This window comes from Mesoplodon bidens (genome assembly GCF_964165515.1).
Source record: "Mesoplodon bidens genome assembly, chromosome: 4".
NCBI lineage: Eukaryota > Metazoa > Chordata > Mammalia > Artiodactyla > Ziphiidae > Mesoplodon > Mesoplodon bidens.
In genome coordinates, this window is record NC_138160.1 from 53,583,040 (window position 1) to 53,605,206 (window position 22,167).

Below are 22,167 nucleotides of genomic sequence, written 5' to 3' on the forward strand. Positions count from 1 at the left end.
CTTTGAAGTCACAGCCAACAAGATTTATTGAACAGTTAGATGCAGAGTCTAAGAGAAAGACAAGAGTCCAGAATGATAACAAAACTTTTGGCCAGAGCAACTGAAAAGATGGAGTTGTCACCAACTGAGTTAGGGAAGTTGTGGAATAGAACAGATTTTGGGTGGGAGGATCAGGAGTTCAGTTTTGGAAATGTTCAACTTGAGATGCCTGTTAGACATATAAGTGGAGATAGCTAGTAGGCAGTTAGATATAGAAGTCTGGAGTTCAGAAGAAAGGTCTGACCTGAGGGTATACATTTGAGAGATATCAGCATATACATTTGAGAGATATGAGCATATAAAAAAGAATATTTAAGGCCAAGAAGCTGAACTGTATCATCAAAAAAGTGAGTGCAGATAATGAAGGGAAGAAGATCAAGCACTGGACCCTGGATATTCCAGGTGAGGGAAAACAAGAGGAACAAGCAAAGGAAACAGAGAAAGAGCAAACAATGAGATTAGAAGAAAACCAAGAGAGTATGAGGTATCCTGGAAGCCAAGTGAATAAAGTATATGGGGGGAGAGGGATGAGGAAACCATCATCAACTTTATCAGAGGCAGCTAATAAGTCAGATGAAGACTGAAAACTGACCATTGAACTACCTAACACAGAAATTGCTGATGACCTTGATGAGAACAGTATGAGTGGAGAGATGGAGGCAAAGGCCTATATGGAGTGCTTAAGAAAGAGTAGATGGGACTTCCCTTGGTGGTCCAGTGGTTAAGAATCTGCTTTCTAATGCAGGGGATGTGGGTTTGATCCCTGGTTGGGGAACTAAGATCCCACATGCCGCAGGGCAACTAAGCCTATGCACCGCAACTACTGAGCCCATGTGCCGCAACTACAGAGCCCACAAGCCCTGGAGCCCACATGCCACAACTAGAGAAAAGCCCGCGTGCCACAACGAAGAGCCCACACGCCGCAACAAAAGATCCCGCATGCTGCAACTAAGACACGATGCAGCCAAAAATAAATAAATAAATAAATATTAGGAAGGAAGGAAGGAAGGACAAGGAGAGGAATTGCAGAAAGGAAGTATAGACAATTCTTTCAAAGAGCTTTCCAGCAAAAGAGAGACAAAAAAAGCAGGCAATATTTCAGTGGGGGGAGGGGTAAGTAGTAGTATGGCAAGAGTAATTAATTGTTGTTTTTGAATTTTTAAGAAGGGAGAAAGTTTATATTCTGATGGAAATGATCTAGAAGAGATTGAAAGTTTGCTCATGTAAGACAAGGAGGGTAAAATAACTAGAGTGAGAGCCTGGAGTAGGTGAGATAGGATGGAATCCAGTCTGCAAGTAGAGGGGTTTCAGTTAGAAAGGACAATGGATAGTTCATCTATGGTATCTTAGCCTGGGCTTCTATGACAGAATACCATCGACTGGGTGGCTGATAGTTCTGGAGACTGGGAAGTGCAAGATCAAGGTGCCAGCAGACTCAACATTTGGTGAGGACCTGCTTTCCAGTTCACAGACAGCACCTTCTTGCTGTGTCCTCACATGGTAGAAGGAGTGAGGGAGCTCTCTGGGGTCTCCTTCATAAGGGCACTAATCCAAGTCATGAGGACCCCACCTCTGAATACCATCACACTGGGCATTAGGTTTCAACATACGAATTTTGGGAGGACACAAATATTTAACCCATAGTATATGGTAATAGTTAGGCAGACAGGCAGAGTATGTGAGTATAGATGCTGGTAGGTGGGTAGATGGGGCAGAGAGAGTCTGTGGAAGTTGTTTTCTTATTACTTCAATTTTCTTGATGGAGTAAGAACCAAGGTCATCAACAAAAAGTGAGTACGGGGGAGGAGGTTTGGGGTTTTGAGAAGGCATGAGAAAGTGTTAAAGTGCTCATCTAGAGAGCAAAAATATGAATGAACTTGGAACAGAGGGCAGCATTAAAGGTCCACTTGAGGCTCATGATCATGAACTCAAAGTGGGACTAGTCAGTAAAGCTGGGTGTTTCATTCCATCTATACAAAGTCACATGGATATGGGCATGGAGTAGGTGGAGAGCTGGATTCAAACAAGGTTGGGTTTTACAAGAAAGGGAGTCATATACACCAGCATGATTATAATAATCAACAATGGAATTTAAGCTGGGCAAGAAGAGAGGTGTGAACAGGTAAGGGATCAATAGCTTGGAGGTATTGGTAGGTCAAAGAATTGTTGGGGTAGGGATTCTATAGGGAGTGAGCTGGAAAGACAGGCAGCAGAAGTGAAATGTTTAAGATAGAGATTAGGGAGGATAACAATAACAAGGTCTAGGGAAGAGTTTCTCAACCTCAGCAACTACTGACATTTTGGACTAGACAATTCTTTACTGTTCAGGACTGTCCTGAGCATTTGTAGTATCTTTAGCAGCATCCACAGCTTCTACCAACTAGATGTCAATAATACCAGCCCCCCAGTCGTAACAACCAAAATACCTCCAGATAATACAAAATTGCCCCAAATTGAGAACCACTGGTCTAGGGTATGACCAAGCAAGTGAAAGTGGTTGAGGTCACTGGAGTACAGAAGGTCAAGGAACCAAGTGGGAGAGAACTGGAAGAACCATGTATGAATGTATTACAATGGCCAAGAATTAAGACAGGAGTACTGCCAGAGAGACAGTGCGCAGGAGCCATGATAGTCAAAACATGAAGCAGATGTCAGCAGATGACAATAATTAGGAGTGAGTGACATAACCTGATGACAAGGCTCAAAGCTGATAATACACCAGCTTCACTATAGTGGTAAAGCTGGTATGAGAACTTAAGCTCCTCTCCTAGGGCTTTTTTATTTTATTTATTATTTATTTATTTATTTACTTTTGGCTGTGTTGGATCCTCATTGCTGCATGCAGGCTTTCTCTAGTTGCAACGAGCGGGGACTAGTCTTCCTTGCGGTGCACAGGCTTCTCACTGCGGTAGCTTTTCTTGTTGCGGAGTACGGGCACTAGGGCATGCGGGCTTCAGTAGTTGTGGCACATGGGCTCAGTAGTTGTGGCTCGCAGGCTCTAGAACGCAGGCTCAGTAGTTGTGGCACACAGGCTTAGCTGCTCCTCGGCATCTGGGATCTTCCTGGACCAGGGCTCGAACCTGTGTCCCCTGCACTGGCAGGCAGATTCTTAACCACTGTGCCACCAGGGAAGTCCTCCTAGGGCTTTTTTAAATGTCTAGAAGGTGGGCAGACATTTCCACATGATTTCATGTTCAATTAAATTAGACTCACAGAGTCAAAAATAGGGGTTGATCAAAAACAATTGGCACCACTTCTGACTGCCATATATAACACACAGCTGAAGGCACATAGTTTTGGCCAAATACCATCCTAAAAATAGGACACAACATCTTGGTTTTTAAAAAACTCTCAATTTTCTTTCTGGCCCTTAAAAGTATTATACTGCCTTTGATGAGAAAAAAAACATCTTTTATTCAATGATTCCATTTATCTGTTTGCTACAGAGCACCATAAACAACATTTTCCTTAGATAACCAGTCGCCTTTATCTTCACATAGTCTAACAATTGAGGAGGACAAAAAGACCCTAATGGACTGATTGTAATCTCCAACTGTGTGTCACCAGCTCCTCTCACTGCCACCTGGAAAGATAATCTCACCAGATTGCAAGCAGATTTAGAGCAAATGCCCAATTTTCATCCCAACTTCCTAAAAGCATATTCACAAGGGAAGTACTTGTTGAAATTAATAGATGTGTCCCCTTTAGACGAGAAACAGCTCGAGATGGGCAATGCAAATTGTACTTTTATTAAATTCTCTCAAATGTACTATCTCATTGCAATAATTAAATCTTTAGGCCACAAGGAAGCTGGGCTCATTGAACCTCCACAAGCCCAGCTACAGAATTCTATCTTGTTATGGCTATACTGAATTTAAATTTTCTAATGCGTAAACATGAAGCAGAAAAGATGGTGTCAAGGAAACATGCGATGCCATCATCCAAGCTCTGCTCAACTTTACAGATTACTGAATCTAATATTTAAAGCTAACATAGACAAGGGTGAAATCCTCTTATTTCAAGTTCCCCAAGAGGAAGTTATCAGAGCTTAATAGTGATATAATTATTAGACTTGCATAGCGCTTTTATGATGACTAAGGTGTTTTCATATATTGACTCTAAACTGGATGCTTTCCTATTAGGAAGAGACAACAAGATCTTCAAAGTAAGAACCAGGATTTAAATCTCAGCTTTGTCACATATTAGCTGTGTTATATTACTTTATCTGCTTTCATTTACTTATCTGTTGAATGTGGATAATAACTAACTTAACAGTTACTGTGGAGAAAAATTTCCCTACAATATGAATAGCATAGTTCTGACACATAATAGTTGTTCAATAAATAAACAATAGTTGGGCGTCCCTGGTGGCGCAGTGGTTAAGAATCCACCTGCCAATGCAGGGGAAACAGGTTCGAACCCTGGTCTGGGAAGATCCCTACATGCGATGGGGCAACTAAGCCCGTGCGCCACAACTGCTGAGCCTATGCTCTGGAGCCCGCAAGCCACAATTACTGAGCCCACATGCCACAGCTACTGAAGCCTGCGTGCCCTAGTGCCCGTGCTCGACAACAAGAGAAGCCACCGCAATGAGAAGCCCGCACACAGCAACGAAGAGTAGCCCCCACTCGCCAAAAGCCCACGTGCAGCAACCAAGACCCAATGCAGCCAAAAATAAATAAAATAAGATAAAATAATTTTAAAAATAAATAAAAAACAATAGTCCTCTTGTTGTTAATTGTAAAAAACAAAACAAGCCTCAGAGAATGAAAACATCATAACCTTATTGTAAGGTCTCTCTCCTTGAAAAATCTACAAAATGTTCTGATTTTGATACAACAGATCATAAAGTCACGCTTATAGCTATTTTAGTCTTTATTTATAATTATAACACAAATGAACATAGAGAACAGGTACCTACCTTCCAAACTTTCTTGCTCATCTGAAGTATAAGCATCCATCTGACTTTGTTCCCGTAAGAAACGAATAACTGCATAAACTAGGTGCTTGATGGATGACATTTTTAAAGTTTAAACACTTTTCCTTGATAAGAAAAAGGAAAACACTGAAATAAGTAATTTTAAAGAATCAGTGAAGATTATAAATCACAAGGGTCATAAATTACATTAAAAGTAAAAAGCCTGTATTATCTTCACTCCTTTCTTTTTAAAGAGTCAAGAGAGCACAAAGTATAGATATGCTAATGTATGACATTTTCATTTACACTCAGTAATATTAGGTTATGTTAAAACTTGCAAAAGTAAAATCTTTCTCAAAACATGTACAACATAGCTTAGGATCTCACTGAATAAGTTCACTGTATCTTAGCAGTTTATATGCTACAGATCCAGAAAAGGACAGGGGTATAGATGCAGAGGCTTTAGTACTAAGTTGAGGGAGGTTTCATACTGCTGACTCAGAAGCTGATCCACGCTGAGTATTTTCCTCTGTTTCATGAGATTTTTTTCAAATGTATGCACAATTTACACTCCACCTACTTTTGTAGGTGGAGACAGTTATGTGATGAAATATATTAGGGAAAGGTTGTTCAGCCATTGAGTGTCATTTTTAATAAAAAAATGGCATTTCTATTTAATCAAGACATGTCAGAAAATCATTGCCTAAGTCGATGGATACTACAAACCGACCAATGCTCTCTGCAGTAGCTGTGCTCTCGTGGACAAACTGGAAGCTCTGGGTCATGTTCATTCACATGGAATACTATCGCATCCAAGCAGTGGCGCAGGGCCATCATGCATTAATGGCTTATTTCCACTAAATCCAATCATCCATCTGCTCCCCAGGTTCCCTAATTCAAAGCCAGGGTGTGGTACCCACCACTAGGACGTTTATTATTTGTGTGCTTATTTTAAAAGCAAGCCCAGCCAGTAGGCCACGGGGTTGCAAGTACTAAATAAGGCCCCAGGGCAGAAGGGTGAAAAAAGAATGGGGGGGGGGAGCGGGGGTGCGAGGGGAAATGGAGAAGGGCAACCTCCTCCGGGCTTCTCCCCCTTCCTCTCCACAGAGCATATTGACCTCCATCTCCCTCCCTTCGGTACCCAGGCCTCGCCTTGGCCCTGACGGGGTTTGCTGCGGGTGCGCGGTGCAGGCCCGGTCTGGGGCGGCGGGAGACGGACCCCTCCCATACAGAAGCCCCTTACCAGGGAAGAGGACGCGAGACGGTGGCAGCGGGCCCGAGGGCGTCGGTAAGTCGGTCCGCCGCCCCCTGATTCTCCGGGCTTGAGCCTGGCTTCGAAGCGCAGCACTGCGACCGGTGGCCCGAACTTCCCCGGCTCCCAGACCGCCGCCGCCCCTCAGCCCACCCAGCTGTGCGCTTCAACCCGGCTGAGGAGCCTCGCCAGAACCGCCCCCGGGGCGGTGCAAGACGCACAGGGCGGGACGCGGAGCGGGCGCGGGGCGGGGCGGGGCAGGGCGCAGACCGGGGCGGGGCCGGGGCCGGGGCCGGGGCGGGGCTGAAGTGGGCGCCGGCTTGGGGCTGCCGCACGTGGGAGGGTTCGGGCGGAGCTCGCCGCCGCCGCCGCTCTTGTCTCTTCTGCTAGGCCGCCGCGCGGCTTCCCGGCGTCCCGAATCCCTCACCCCCAAACCGGAGGACAGCGCGCCCTCAGCCGCCGTCGCCTTTCGGCGCTCCCATGATAGCCCAGTGCTTTTCGGCTGTGCGAAGCCTCCACAGGTACCTCCCGTGCGCGGGTTAACCTTGACCTTGGGCAGAGCGGGGTCTTCTGCCCTGTCACTGCCAGGCGCCTCCGCCCAGCCTTTCCAGACAGCACCCGTCCGACGCTCCTGGAACCCTCCCTCCCCACAGTCCGCATGGTCTACCCCGAGGGACACCTGGCGCGTGAACTTGGGGCCACCTTTTCTTCATCCTCTCCCTTGAGAGGGCGTCCATTCCCCTTTGTTTGGGACTGCCTCAGCTGCAAGCAGTGAGACTGGTCCCAGGCCCAGGCCAAAACGAATGCAGAAAGATGGTCGGGATAAGAAAATCATTTGACTTTCGTCCCCATCCAGAACTGCAGACCTGTCGTTAACAGTGCCAGCAGCTGTAGACTCGAATAACAATTCTCATTTACCCCTCATGCACATCGTTAGCATACACATCGTTTTAAACACTCGCACAAGATGCAGCCGCTATGATTTTGCTGCTTATTTCCGTCCATGCTTTCTAATTTCCTTTTTATTTACTTCCCATAAAAAATTCGGCCTCTGGCCGGGGCTAATTGACTTGGCCCCAAATGGAGGAAATTATTGCTTGGACACGGTTTGGTGCAACCCCAGCTGCTGTTTTGGACTGCTTCCTTAGCGCCCTCGCCACACCCCTGTGCCATAGACCAGTAGCAAGATGGTGAGAGAATTAAATTCTTTGCACGGATGCGCTGGATGGAATGGTTTTCAGAAACAATGCCACTACCACCCGCATCCCCAAATCTAGCTTTGAAGTGAAAATCTGAATGAAGAACCAACAGAAAAAGGGAAATATGTGTTTCTTGCTAGATCCTTATAAAGCCACTTTAGAACCTAGCAATCAGCCTGTAAGCTTTTTAACAGTTTTCTGTTGTACGTTGCCACTCATCTGTGTGGAGCTTTAGGCTACTCAGTCCTTATAGTTCTGGCGCATCTGGGGACAGTAGTGATCATAAAGAGTTAATGTGATGATTTTGACCATATTTCAGGCTGTTCTTTTAGTCTGCAGGCTGCAAGTGGTATAGCTCTCAAATGAAGCTATACCAACAAATGAAGAAATATATATCTTCCTATAACGCAGGTGTGAGAAGAGAGAATAAATTTCATATATGACAGTAGTTCTCAAACTTTTTGGTCTCAGGACCTCTTTACCACTCAAAAATTACTGAGGACCTAAGAACTTCTGTTTATGTGGGTTATATCTTTCCATATTTACCAAATTAGAAATGAAACCAGGGAGATTTTTAAAGTATTTATTAGTTTATTTTTAAAACAGTAATAAATTCATTACATGCATAAAATTTTTAACAAAAAATAACTATTTTCCAAAACATCTCCAAAAAAATCAGTGAGAAGAGTGCTATTGTGGATTTTTTTCCTTTGGGTTTTTATTTTTAATTGTGGCAAAATATAAAATTTACCATTTTAATCATTTTTAAGTGCACAATTCAGTGGCATTAAGTACATTCACATTGTTATGTAATCATTACCACTATCCATCTCCAGAACTTTTTCATCATCCCAAACTGAAACTCCTCATTATCCCCTCTTCCAGTACCTGGTAACCACTATTCTTTCTGTCTCTTTGAATTCGACTATTTTAGGTACTTCATACTAGGGGAATCTTACAATATCTGTTCTTCTGCGACTGGCTTATTTCACTTAGCATGATGTCTTTAAGCTTCATCTGTGTTGTAGCATGTGTCAGAATTTCCTTCTTTTTTAAGGCTGAGTAGTATTCTGTTGTATGGATATACCACATTTTATTTGTCCACTCATTCATCCATGGACTTTGGGTTGTTTCCACCTTTTGGCTACTTTGAGTAATGCTGCTGTGATCATTGGCATGCACATTTCTGTTTAAGTCTCTAATTTCAATTCTCTGGGATAGGTACCTAGAAGGGGGATTACTGGATCACATGATAATTCTTTGTTTAATTTTTGAGGAACCACCTTACTGTTTTCCACAGCAGCTGTACCATTTTTACACTCTATTGGCAAAGTACAAGAGTTCCAGTTTTTCCACATCTTCATCAACACTTGTTTTATTTATTTATTTATTTTAAAATAAGAACCATCCTAGGAGTGGCATTGTTTTGCGTTTTTGCAAAACAAATGTGTGACTTAATAGAAGGTAGCTGGATTCTTACATCTGCTAACGTGTTTATTCTGTTGCACTGGTTTGTTTTGGTTTAAGAAGATGAAGAAAATCCCACCTGTCATATGTAGTTGGAAAAAGAAAAGTATTTTAATTTTAATAGACTTTTTAGATAATCATGGGCATTCTTTGATATCACATCAAAGTTTGACAAGGGGTAGTTTTTTTAAGAATGGTTGCAATGTGAAATACGAAACTATCAACGTACTTTTTCTTACTGTTACGTTAAAATCCGTAGGTCTGTCTTACACTTGGAATGAGTCTCTTACCTATGCATGATTTTGTAATATCAAATACTATTCATTTGGCAAATAGTGGCTCACTGTGTTATACATAGCTTCCTAATGTTGACATATTTTACATTATCAAATAATCATATTCCTTAATATCATCCCATCATAAAAGTCTTCAAATACTAGAAAGCTGGCAAGCTCATGGTGGCAGATACAATTTTTCAAAATTCTAATTTTCATTTGAAAGCTGAAATTTTATCATCGGTAACAAATACTATCAGTTGTTTTCCTTGAAGTGACAGCCTTACTATGTTACATTTTTGAGAGGATTTCTGTGAAACACTTAAGTCTGAGTAACCATAGTTTGTCTGTCAGTCATTTTCTCAAGTATAAATGGTGTTCCATGAGAAAAGCAGCTATTTCAGTTCACAATTCAGTCAATTGCACAAGTGCTTTAATTTGCACAACCAAATCCTCTGGACAACCATTGTACTCAGGTATTCAACCGGTGCACTTTATGCCTACTTTGCCACACATATATTTAATGGTTGAGATTTAATAAAATTAATAATTTTTACTATCTCATCAAGGACATTCTAAAGTGAAATTTACATTGTTTTTAGCATGAGGTAGTGACAGTGAAGAATATAATGGCTACTAGGACAGTTTGGTGCCATTGCCTGGATTTGTTCTAAGGTGCCAACAATTTTATCTACCATTGCTTTTCACCATCAGTGCAGACGTCAACCAAGTGAAAAAGGTAAATAAGTGTCTTAGTATTTTTATGAAATACTTTCAACCTCACATACTCCTTGAAATGGTCTCAAGAACCACTCCCCATAGGATTGCAGACCACATTTTGAGAAACACCGGTATGTGTTATGCATATTCTTTGTTTATGCATGGAAGAAAATAAATGTAAAAAGCCGTACAATTATTACTTTTTCAGAAGCTAGCAATCTACCATAAATATATTAACTATTTTGTTACTTAAGGGCATATATTACAGTTAATCAACATACTCTACAGTAGTAGTAGTCATCCACCCATGGTTCTTGTGAGTGACTTAATCGCAGAATCTCTGTTTCGTCATCTGTATCTTCCTAAAGGAGTCAGTACTTGACTGACCACATGGAAGGCCCTCTATGTACTCCTGATTGTTTTCCTGTTTCCTTTGACACTTGGGAAGTCATTTTAGTGTTATATGAGTAACTAGGTTTTTACTCAACTGCCTTATGATTTCTCTTGGGTTTTCCTGTTGTTATAGTTGCTATATACTCGTTTCCCAAAGCCAGCTTTGCAGCCAGGATCATTGATGAGGGTATTTAGCCAATTTCTTGGGAATAAGTAGACTGGGGATCTGAAGACTGAATTGTAGTTGCTGTTCAACTAACCTTGTGACCTTAATTAAATCACCCAATTTCTCGGATTTCTCCTGAATTCCTTTTTTTTTTTTTTTTTGCGGTACGCGGGCCTCTCACTGTTGTGGCCTCTCCCATTGCGGAGCACAGGCTCCGGATGCGCAGGCTCAGTGGCCATGGCTCACGGGCCCGGCCGCTCCGCGGCATGTGGGATCTTCCCAGACCAGGGCACGAAACCTTGTCCCCTGCATCGTCAGGCGGACTCTCAACCACTGCGCCATCAGGGAAGCCCCCGAATTCCTTATTTTGTAAAATGAAAATGACTAGATTAAATGACAAAGAAGATTTCTTTCAACTCTTATTGCCATAACAATTAAACCAGAAGAATTTCCCCTCCTAGAGACTAGATTGCAGAGCATGTGAGCCGAGCAAAATCTGATGTACATTATGGAATAAGGGATGGATGGCATGGTCAAAAAACTGAGAGAAGTGGGCTTCCTTGGTGGCGCAGTGGTTGAGAGTCTGCCTGCCGATGCAGGGGACACGGGTTCGTGACCCGGTCTGGGAAGATCCCACATGCTGCGGAGCGGCCGGGCCCGTGAGCCATGGCCAATGGGCCTGCGCGTCCGGAGCTTGTGCTCCGCAATGGGAGAGGCCCGCGTATCGCAAAAAAAAAAAAAAAAAAAAAAGAGAGAGAGAAGTGATTTAACAGTACTTAGTCCAAATTATAGCTATAATAGCCCTAGTTTACCCTTCCAATTAAAAAAAAGCAACTTGGTTTGTGAAATTATGAGAGCAATGCATGTTCCTTGTAGAAAACTTAGAAAATATTGATAAGCAAAAGAAAATATACACAATCCACCCATCCAGAAGAACCAATTATTAATAGCTTCCAAAACCTTTCCCGTGTAGAGACATATTTTTTAACAAATATGAGATTATATAATACTTATTCTATTATAGTTTTTATGTAATACAAACATCATTCCATAATGTAGATACCTATAATGTAGTCCATTTGGGGATGTATGAGAATCCAATTAATCCCTACTTTTGGATATATCAACTATTTCCAACTTCATGCTATGAGTAACAGTGCTTAGATAAACATTCTAGCTATCAAGTTTTTTCCTAAGTCCTTAATTATTTCCATAGTATGAGTCCTTAGCAATGGAATTTGTACATCAAACGGTATGTGTATCTTTCAGGCTTTTGGTACTTACTACATATTCTCCTCCAAAATGTTTCTACCAAATTACGCTTGTACCAGCAGAATATGCGATGTTAGTTTCCTACACCTTTACCAACACTGAGCATTTTAATATTTTTTATCCTTACCAATTTGATAAGTGGAAACTTCTCTTATAATAAAAGTTGTCTGATGTGAGAACTTATTCATATGGGAAGTCTTAGACAAATTAAATTATAGTCATTCATAAATTTAGCAATATTTATATATCTAACTGTAATTAAATAAAATTGAAATTCTCCCCCCAAATCCAGTAGATATATGCCCCCAATTTTTAGAGCAATGGTGCTAGAAAAAGAAATATCAACTGATAAAGAAAAGGTTTTAAGTACAGTTATCAAAAGCTAGACTGAGATTGTTTATAAAAATGGATTTTTAAAAGTTGTAAAGGAGGATTTATTTTTAGTATTGTTGTTGTTGTTGTTTTGTCACCTCTTTCATTAACACAAAGCACAGAACTTCCATGAGGCACCTAGATTAAAATCTGAAGAACCAAGGAAATTGATGTTTACTGGGTACATATGTATATGCCAAGCTCTGCATTAGGAAGGTGTGTAGCCCAGTAGTCTAGACTAGTCTAGACAGGCTATAGTAATCTGGAGCCAGTTTGCCTAAATTTGTATTCTGGCTCTGCCACTGACTAGCACTGTGATCTCAGGCAAAGTTACTTAACTTCTGTGTGTCTGTTTCCTCATCCATAAATTGGGAATTGATTGGCCAATTTCTTCACTCACCACATATTTATTGAGCATCTATTATGTGCTAAACTGTATTCTAGTCTAGGGATACAGCGGTGAATAAAGCAGCCAAAAATCCCTGTGTCCATACCTTCGGAGAAGAGACAGCTAAGAAAAAATAGAGTATGTTAAATGGGGAAATGTGCTAAGAGCAAAAGTAAAGCAGCAAAGGGGGTTACCCAGTATGTATTGGTGGGAAAAATATTATAGATTTGACAGGAAAGGGCTCCCTGAGAAGGTGATCCTGTGCCTCAAATAGACTGGGAGATGAGACAAGAGAGGGGAAAATTATACTCACCTGTACTAGAAAACCTAGTTCTCCCTTCCGCTGTGAGTCTCCTTTACTACTCACACAGAGCACTTCACTTCTGACACTTCTGATCACCAAATGTGTTGGAGGTGTTTCACCACAACAAGCAATTCTCTGCAACACCAACTGGGTGTCCAGTAATTTAACTCAAATCTGCCACTTTCTACCTGGAGATAGCATCAGATCCCACAGCTTGAGGACTCAGTCCCACAAGACTGCCCCCACCCAACTCAGATGCCAGTTGTAAGTCCCTGTTGTCACCTGAGGTTTACAGTCCATTGACTGTAAATCTGAGGTTCCTGCAGCCTTCTCCTTGGGTTTGATTAATTTGCTAGAGCAGTTCACAGAGCTCAGGGAAACACTTACTTACATTTAAAAAAATTTTTTTAATTAATTAATTAATTAAAATCTGGCTGCGTTGGGTCTTCGTTGCTGTGCGCGGGCTTTCTCTGGTTGCGGCGAGCGGGGGCTACTCTTTGTTGCAGTGCATGTGCTTCTCATTGTGGTGGCTCCTCGTTGTGGAGCACGGGCTCTAGGCGCGCAGGCTTCAGTAGTTGTGGAATGCGGGCTTCAGTAGTTGTGGTGCACGGGCTCCGTAGTTGTGGCTTGCGGGCTCTAGAGCGCAGGCTCAGTAGTTGTGGCACACGGGTTTAGTTGCTCCACAGCATGTGGGATCTTCCCGGACCAGGGCTCGAACCCGTGTCCCCTGCATTAGCAGGCAGATTCTCAACCACTGTGCCACCAGGGAAGTCCAACACTTACTTACATTTACCAGTTTATTAAAAGATATTATAAGGATACAGGTGAGCAGCCAGATGAAGAGATACATAGGGCAAGGCCTTGGAGGATCCTGAGTGCAGGAGCTTCTGTCCCCTTGGAGTTGGGGGTGTGTCACCCTCCCAGTGTGGATGTGTTCACTGAACTGGAAGCTCTCTGAAGGGATTTTATGGCAGCTTCATCAGGTAGGCATGATCAATCATTAACTCCATTTTCAGTCCTTCTCCCTTCTCAAGAGAATGGGGGGTAGGGCTGAAAATTCCAAGCCTTTAATCATGGCTTGGTCTTTCTCGTGACCAGCCCTCATCCAGGAGCCCACCCAGACTCACCTCATTAGAACAAAAGACAGTCCTATCACCCAGGAAACTACAAGGGTTTCAGGAGCCCTGTGTCAGGAACCAGGGTCAGAGACCAAATATTAGAACAAAAGATGCTCTTACCTCTTAGGAAATTACAAGGGTTTTAGGAGTGCTGTGCCAGGAACCAGGGGCAGAGAACAGTATGTATATATTTTCTGTTAACTCACATCACCTTTTTAAGATTGAGAGATAATAAATATAGAGCACTTAGAGCATTGCCTGGCTAAATCCATTACTATTGCCACAGGAACGCCGTATAACAAACTAAATCTCTGTTGGAGTACAATGATAAATATTTATTTTTGCTGACAAATCTACATGTTTGTTGGGCAATTTTTTTGGTCTTGACTGGGCTCATTCTGCACCTCCAAGCAGCCATGGGTTGTGTAGGAAGCTCTGTTCATCTTGGCTGAGCTCTCTTACATGTTTGGGGATCTAGGATGGCCAAAGCTGCAGCCACTTGGCTCTCTTTCACATTATCTCCCATCGTGCAGGAGGCTAAGTGGTTTGCTGTCATGGCAGGCCAGGGTTCCATGAGCGTGGGATTGTATAAAGACCTCCTGAGGCCTAGGCTTCGAACTGGAACGCCGTCAGCTCTGCCACATTTTACTGGACTGGCTAAAGCAAGTCATAATGCCAGCCCAGATTGAAGAAATGGGGAAGTAGACCATGTCTTTTGATGGGAGGGAACAGCAAACTCAAATTATAGGGAGACGTAGATACATAGAGGGGTGGAGGCCATTTTAGTGATTAGTCAGCCACATTGGCACATAAAAGCTCAATAAATATTAGCTATTATTTTTACATTTGTGAATTGCCTAGTTGTATTTTGGGGTTTTCAGATTGAGATTATTAATTTGTAAGAGCCCTTCATAGATGTTGCCGATTTTTTTGTCTTTGAAATTTGGGGTAGATTGTTATTGCTTTTTGCTTTTTTGCCCTACAGAAGTTTAAATTTTTACTGTAATAAGGTATATCAGTCTTCTTTCTTTTATGACTTCTGCCTTTGGTGTCATGCCTAGAAAGCCCTTTCCTACCCCAGGATTATAAATTTTTTAAATCACCTACATTTCTTCTAGTACTCTTATGTTTCATTTTTCAGTTAAACCCTTTCTCTATCATGAAGACTGACATTTTTTTGAAAGACTTTTTCCTTCTTATTAAGTGAAACAAAAAGGAAATCAACACAGAAACTGCAGTAAGTATAAGAGAAAGTCCAGCTTACAAAATATGGATTTCTGACTTACCATAGCTTATTTTGGAAGACCCTGTCCTTTTCCACCTACTCTGAGATTATCTATACCTCCTGCTTAGCGTTCAAAAGGGCACCCTCTTTATTTCTCAGCCACACTTAGCTGGTATCTTTGATACCTAATCTTACTTGCTATCAAGACCAAGAGAAAATTCTTTTTCTGCCTCACATCGTAGGCAGGGTTGTGGAGACTGAAACAGTCATAGCTCTCAGTTGACGCCTGCTTGCACAAAGCATGATATATATACTATAAGGCTACATTGTTAGATCTTATCATTCTAACACTGAAAATTATATATTTATACAGCTTTCACATCCTCATAGGAATTTTCTGCCAAGACACAACATAAAGAAACACAAATTATTTATGTAAACGAGAAGAAAATGAATGATAGTAGATTCCAACTACCAGTTGGACAGCTTTTTTGGAGGTCTCATATTCAGTCACTTTTTCATTTTACAAATATTTACTGAGCATCTGTTATGTTATTGTTTAATCTCAGCCACCTTATCCTAAACTATACAGCATTCCCTTGTAAATCCTCTCTTTTGCCATTGTCCTCTGTCTCAGTGAATGTCACCAGTTACCCAAGTCAAAAGCCTTGGAGCTGTTCCTGGCCTTCTTCTCTCTGTAACTTTTCCGTCAACTCCCAAGTCTTCAAATTCTTTCTCTTTTCTCTATTCGAGTTACCACTGCTATAATCCAAATCTTCATCATCAGTCTCAGCCTCAATTTTTGCTTCCTACTAGTATACTTTCCTTATGAAAACAGAGATCTTTATGAAACGCAAATGTGATGTGTCACACTCCAGTTTAAAATTCTTCTTTTGATTGCCATGAATCTTAGGATAAAATCAAAACTCTTTTATATGGTTTATAAAGCCCTATACAGTCTGACCATGACTTAGCTCTCCCGGCTTCTCTTACTCAATGTTTCATTCAGAGAATTCATATTCTCATCTCCTGGCGTTAAATTAACACGTTAATATCTTATTTGGAGTATGCTTCTCTTCCCCTACCTTTCCACAGCCTAGCTAATACTTATCATTCATCTTAAAACTTATTATAAAATATTATACTTAAAAAGTAATAGATATATGTGTAGTTAAAAGAATGAGAAAAGGTATATATATCTAAAAAGATATTTCTAGCATCTTTGAAGGCTCTTCTGTGCCCCTCTCCAACCATATCTCTTCTCCTTATCCCAGAGAGATAACCACTGTCCTGAATTTACATTTATTGGCCTCTTGCTTTTCTTTAAAATGTTATCACAAATGTATGTTTCCCTAAGCAATATATGGTTTAGCTTCACATGATGGAACTAGTTTGACATGGCTGTGGTTCATTTTTTCAGTTGTTAGAGATCTAACAACAATGGTCCTTGTGTGACCATTCCAAAATTTATTATCCATTTTCTTTTCAGTGGGTTATTCCCAGTTATTTGCTATTATAAGCAATACTGCTATGAATATTCTTGTATTTTCTTCTGATACATATGTGCAAGGGGAAGACCTAAGAAAAATTGCTGGGTTTGTAGGACATATGTACATTCTCAACTTTACCAAATGATGTCCAATTCTTTTCCAAAGTGGTGATGCTAATTTACTCCCTCTCGCTGTATATCCTTCATGAGTAGCCATTGATCCTCCATCCTTAGCAATTCTTGGTGTTGTCAGACCTTTTACCAATCCAAGGTTGTAAAATGGTATCTCTTGGGTTTTTATGTATTGCTGTGTTTACTAATGCGTTTGAGCTGTTTTCATGTTTATTTGCCATTTGTATTTTATGCCTGTTAGTGTCTTTTGCCCATTTTCTTATTTGCTTGTTTATTTTTTTCATATTGAATTTAAGTACTATTTATATATTCTAGATACGTTTCATTTGATTTCCATTCAAAAATACATATTTATAGTGTATTTACCTATGCCAGCCACTAAGCTAACTCTGAGAATGGAGCTGTGGACATGACAAATTATCCCTGTCCACAAGGGTTCATGCCCTTACTCTGTTTAAGGACTCAGAAAGTAATCAAACATATCTCTAAAACAGTTAGATTGGGATAGATGCTGTTAATATCAGCTTAGCTTGCACTTCCTCAGGGTCAACTTGCCTGACTCCTACTAAACTTGATCCCTCTGAATACTGTAAGTAATTCTGTAGCATACACATTATTATTAATAGTGTTTGTCTTCCACAGTAGTTCACAAGTTTTGTGAGATCAGGAGCCTGTTTTTTTGTTGTTGTTCATGTCTGTACCTCCAGCATTTAGCATGGTGTTGTTCCCAGAGTAGTTGCTTAACAACCATATGTAGTGACTGGATGGATGAAAAGATGTCATCAGTGATAATAACTGAAAATTCAGCATTCATTCCTGATATCTAAGGAGTATAGGCCTAGATTTGGCATTTTTATATTGACAATGACAGTGTAACTTCTAGTAGGAAGTAAATATTTCAAACCCTATAGGAAATAGCTCACTGTGAATTTCTTTATGCAAAAAAAAAAAGTTGCAAGAGGAAATTTATGTCTAAGTATTAATTTAGATCTAGTCGTGTAATAAAAAATTACAGAGTAGAGTGCAGTAGGAAGCTAACCTAACCAACAGACTCATAGGAATTTTGAGTATATACTAGGTGATATGAGGCAGAAGAGAAGCCATATGTTAAAAGACATGATCTTTGTCATATTCCCTTGTCCCCACTGAGGGCATTCAAATAGTGACTTGGTGCCTTACAGACCAGTTGGTGGATCTGTAGAGTAATAGTCTAATGAATGAATACTCTGTATATTAATATACATTAATATATTAATAGCAAAGCTCATTCTACATTGTCAACCTGGATATGAAAGAAGTTGAAAGAGGTGCCAGTTTCTGAAGTACTGGATCAGAAGCAACCAAGCTGAGAAGTAACAGAGGTGAACTTCTCATGAGTGGATCTGGGGTCAGCCCAGGGCAGAGAAACCAGACTCTCTGGACTTGTATGACCTGGGAGTTACTTGGCACTGGGAAAAACATGACATTAAGCAGAGCATAATCCTGAGAAAAGCCAAAATACTTAACTTGTTGTTCAGACCAGGAAGGTAATGACATGCAGCTTGCCCTACTTGGTGGAAGAAGTACCCAGGAGAACCCAAAAAAGCCATGATGGTGGACTCATATACTGGAACACATCTCATTCCTGCTCTATTAGATCTAGACCCTGTGCTATAAGTACTATACTCCCATAACTGCACAGAAGAAACTGAAGGGAAGTAAGAACAAGAAAAACTTGCTTAGAATGGCAAAAAGGACCAAGGCTACTCAGTAAGATGTATAACAGCTCACCAAAAATGTTTTTAATGACACTGAAAAATTGTAAAGTTACAGAAATGATGGATAGTAGAATGTGGTTGATTGAAACCTATACATAACTTTCAAATCTTCATTCACTCATGTCACAAATATTAACTGAATGCAGTTAATGTTACGGAAAATCCCGAACGAACTTTTTGGCCAGCCCAATATTTGCTTGTTGAAATTTACTTTGTACTCCTCCTCTTTACCATAATTAGTGATTGCTTACCTTAAAAATACACCTTAAGATTAATAAAGGGAAAAGAATATTAGGCAAAAAAATTTTTTAAACATTAGAGTCAGTCTAATTCTTTTAGCTGGGTTCAGAACTGTTAACTTTCTGGCAGTAAAGGCAAAGGGAAAACATACCGTTAAAAATTATCAGAAACAGAGTTTTTCCTGGTACTGTTTGTGAGATAAATTTATCATGTGGGTGCATTATACAGGGGAAATTGAGTGAATGCAATGAATAATAGCCTCAATAATACTTACATAGTAAATGCATAAGTAGACTTTGTATGGGCAATTTCTTATTCTGATCTTTCTTAAAAGGCTAAGGCAGTACAGGCTAGTAAGTGTGATAAGGCACATACATAAATAATTAGAATACAAGATGGAGGGTGATAAGTACCACAGAGAGTAATAGAGAAATTGATATGGGAGTTCAGAGGAAGGAGAGATTATTTTCAAGATAAAAGGAAGCGGCAAGGTCATAATTGGTCCTGGAAGGGTGGTAGGATTTGGACGTGTGAAGACCAGGGGAGGGAGTTCTCTTCCCCTCAGACTGTTTACCTAAATTTAGAAATAGGCACATTGAGTAAGTTGAGTGTCCGAGGCAAACATGCTAAAAACTAATGAAATGACTCCAAGAAAGAGAATGTACTACACCTTAAATTTATACAATGTTATATGGGAATTATAGCTCAATAAAGCTAGAAAAAGAACAAAGCTCAGTATGTACAGATTTACACCAAAAAAAAAAAAAGGGGGGGGGAGAGAATCTGCAGGGACTTCCCTGGCAGTCCAGTGGTTAAAATTTCACCTTCCAAAGCAGGGGGTGCGGGGAGCTAAGATCCCACATGCCTCAGGGCCAAAGAACCAAAACATAAAACAGAAACAGTATTGTAACGAATTCAATAAAGACTTTAAAAATGGTCCACATCAAAAAAATCTTTAAAAAAAATACATTTAAAAAAAAAGAGAGAGAATTTGCAAACCACATGGCGTTGGAGGCAGACCTGGTTTCAAATGCTTGTGTAATCTCACTAAGCTTCAGTTTCTTCAACCCTAAAATAGAGATAACATTTACTACCTCCTACAGTTTTTGTAAGGAGCTGCAGGAACCATTGTATGTGAGAACATTTAGCACAGTGCTTGATACCAAGTGAGTACATAATAACTTATAATTTGCTGTCTTCCATTCAAGGTAGAAAAAAGTAGTTCTAAGGACTTGGATTTTTTGTGTGTGTGTGTGGCTGTGTTAGGTCTTCGTTGCTGTGTGCGGGCTTTCTCTAGCTGCGGGGAGTGGAGGCTACTCTTCGTTGCAGTGCGCGGGCTTCTCATTGCAGTGGCTTCTGTTGTTGCGGAGTACAGGGCCTAGGCGTGAGGGCTTCAGTAGTTGTAGCACATGGGTTCAGTAGTTGTGGCTTTCAGGTTCTAGAGCACAGGCTCAGTACTTGTGGCGCACGGGCTTAGTTGCTCCGCGGCATGTGGGATCTTCCCGGACCAGGGCTCAAACCCGTGTCCCCTGCATTGGCAGGCGGATTCTTAACCACTCCGCCACCAGGGAAGCCCTAAGGACTTGGATAATTAAGAACTGACTAGGGATCTTCTTCAACTTACAGTGGGGTTATGTTGCCATGAATGCATCTTAAGTTGAAAAGTCAAAATACTTTTAATACACCTACCTACCAAACATCATAGCTTAAACTAGCCTACCTTAAATGTTCTCAGAGCACTTACATTAGCAAAAGCATATTTCATAATAATGTGTTGAATGTCTCGTGTAATTTGTTGAATATTGTACTGAAAGTAAAAAACAGAAATTGTGGTTACAGAATAGTTGTACGTGTATTGGTGTTTACCCTCATAATTGCATGGCAGCCCGGAAGCTGCGGCCCACTGCCACTGCCCAGCATCATGACAGAGTATCATCCCATGTATCTCTAGCCTGGGAAAAGATCAAAATTCAGAGTTTGAAGTATAGTTTCTACTGAATGCGTATCGCTTTCACAGCATCATGAAGTCAAAAATCTTAAGTCTAGCCATTGTAATTCAAGGACTGTCTATACTTGTGAATATTGAAAGTCACAAATGCTTTATCAGTGACTGGGGGGAGGCTATAGATGACCTACTAATGAAATTAGTAGTGAAAAATTAAAGTTCCAGAGGATCTCAACTCACTAACACCATTCTAATCGGGAGGAGATTCTTAATAGTATCAAATATGAAGTCTTATATTTAAGCTAAACACATCACCTATCTGAGAGCAGGATGATGTAAGAGCAGCACATGGGAAAAATTTAGAACCTTGAGTTGTTTTCAGTTTCAGTATGAATTAGCAGCTTGATGTGGCTGCCAAAGAACAAGAGAGGAAAGAGCCACTAATCAGATGACACTTTAAATCTTGGGTGTTAGTTGCCAAATGCAGTGTGGATGCTTTTCAGTCCTGACTTTGCTTGGTCTCCATGTAACATTTACACTGTTGGCCACACATGATTTCTTGACTTCCAGAGAATCAAATTCCTAATTTTCCTTTATTACAAGCAATCCTCAAATTTCTTTCAAGCTTCCTTTTCCTGACACTTGCCTCTCAAGCCCTAGTTTTTCTCAAGTTTCTATTCTTAACTTCTACTGTAAATCCCTTTTTTTGTCTCCTTTCTTTGAGCAGACATACATGCTGGAGTCTCTCCCACACACCCTGCTGTCTGAAACCTTTCCTCAACCCACCTGGTATGCACTTTTCCTTTCCATACTTTTCTAGACTTCCCCAGTGTTCTTATCTACATGCTGTCCTTAGATGCCCCAGTCCATTCTAAGAATTGTACATCTGAATACATCTACAGCTATGTCTCCCACCCGGAGCCCTCTCCTTGCCTTCAGGTTCATATATCCAACTGCCAGATCACCACAGTTTCATACCCTGGCGTATGTCATAAGCACTGAAAAAAATCAACATTTCCGAAACTTACCTAGTAGTGTTTCCCCAAACCTGACCTTGCTCTTGCATTTTCTATTTGCAAGGGTAAATGTGCTATGTTCATTTGCTACGGTCCCACCCACCAACCCACCCACCCAAACTGGAAACTATGACATCCTGTCTTTGCCAGTTTTACCTCTTGAATATTTCTTGAACCCATTGTTTCCTCTTCCACTCCCACTACCACTTTTTTTAAAAATATTTATTTATTTATTTGGCTGTGCCGGGTCTTAGTTGCGGCACATGGGATCTTCGTTGCTATGTGCGGGATCTTCGGGATCTTAGTTGCTGCATGTGGGCTCTTAGTTGCAGCATGCAGGCTCTTAGTTGCAGCATGCAGGATCTAGTTCCCTAATCAGGGATCAAACCCGTGCCCCCTGCATTGGGAGTGCAGAGTCTTAACCGCTGGACCACCAGGGAAGGCCCCCTACTACCACTTTTGATTTAGTTGTTCATCTAA

The 22,167-nt window shown here is 40.9% G+C and overlaps 2 protein-coding genes across 6 annotated transcripts in view; one reads left to right on the forward strand and one right to left on the reverse strand.

Annotated features, from left to right (window-relative positions):
- Window positions 1-6,457, reverse strand: part of SGTB (small glutamine rich tetratricopeptide repeat co-chaperone beta) — a 49,359-nt gene extending 42,902 nt beyond the window's left edge. Inside the window, exons 1-2 of one of the 4 annotated variants that reach the window (XM_081233930.1) lie at window positions 6,201-6,457; window positions 4,961-5,082 (exon numbers count right to left, since the gene is read on the reverse strand). In XM_081233930.1, the coding sequence (XP_081090056.1) occupies window positions 4,961-5,060 (100 nt within the window). In that variant the 5' untranslated portion in view covers window positions 5,061-5,082; window positions 6,201-6,457. The remainder of the gene's footprint in view (window positions 1-4,960; window positions 5,083-6,200) is intronic. The other 3 variants (XM_081233931.1, XM_081233932.1, XM_081233933.1) reach the window with 3 other exon arrangements.
- Window positions 6,458-6,543: 86 nt separating this feature from the next.
- NLN (neurolysin) overlaps window positions 6,544-22,167 on the forward strand; it is a 94,571-nt gene continuing 78,947 nt past the window's right edge. For both annotated transcript variants that reach the window (XM_081231534.1, XM_081231535.1), the window contains exon 1: window positions 6,544-6,730. In XM_081231534.1, coding sequence (XP_081087660.1) covers window positions 6,690-6,730 — 41 coding nt within the window. In that variant the 5' untranslated portion in view covers window positions 6,544-6,689. The remainder of the gene's footprint in view (window positions 6,731-22,167) is intronic.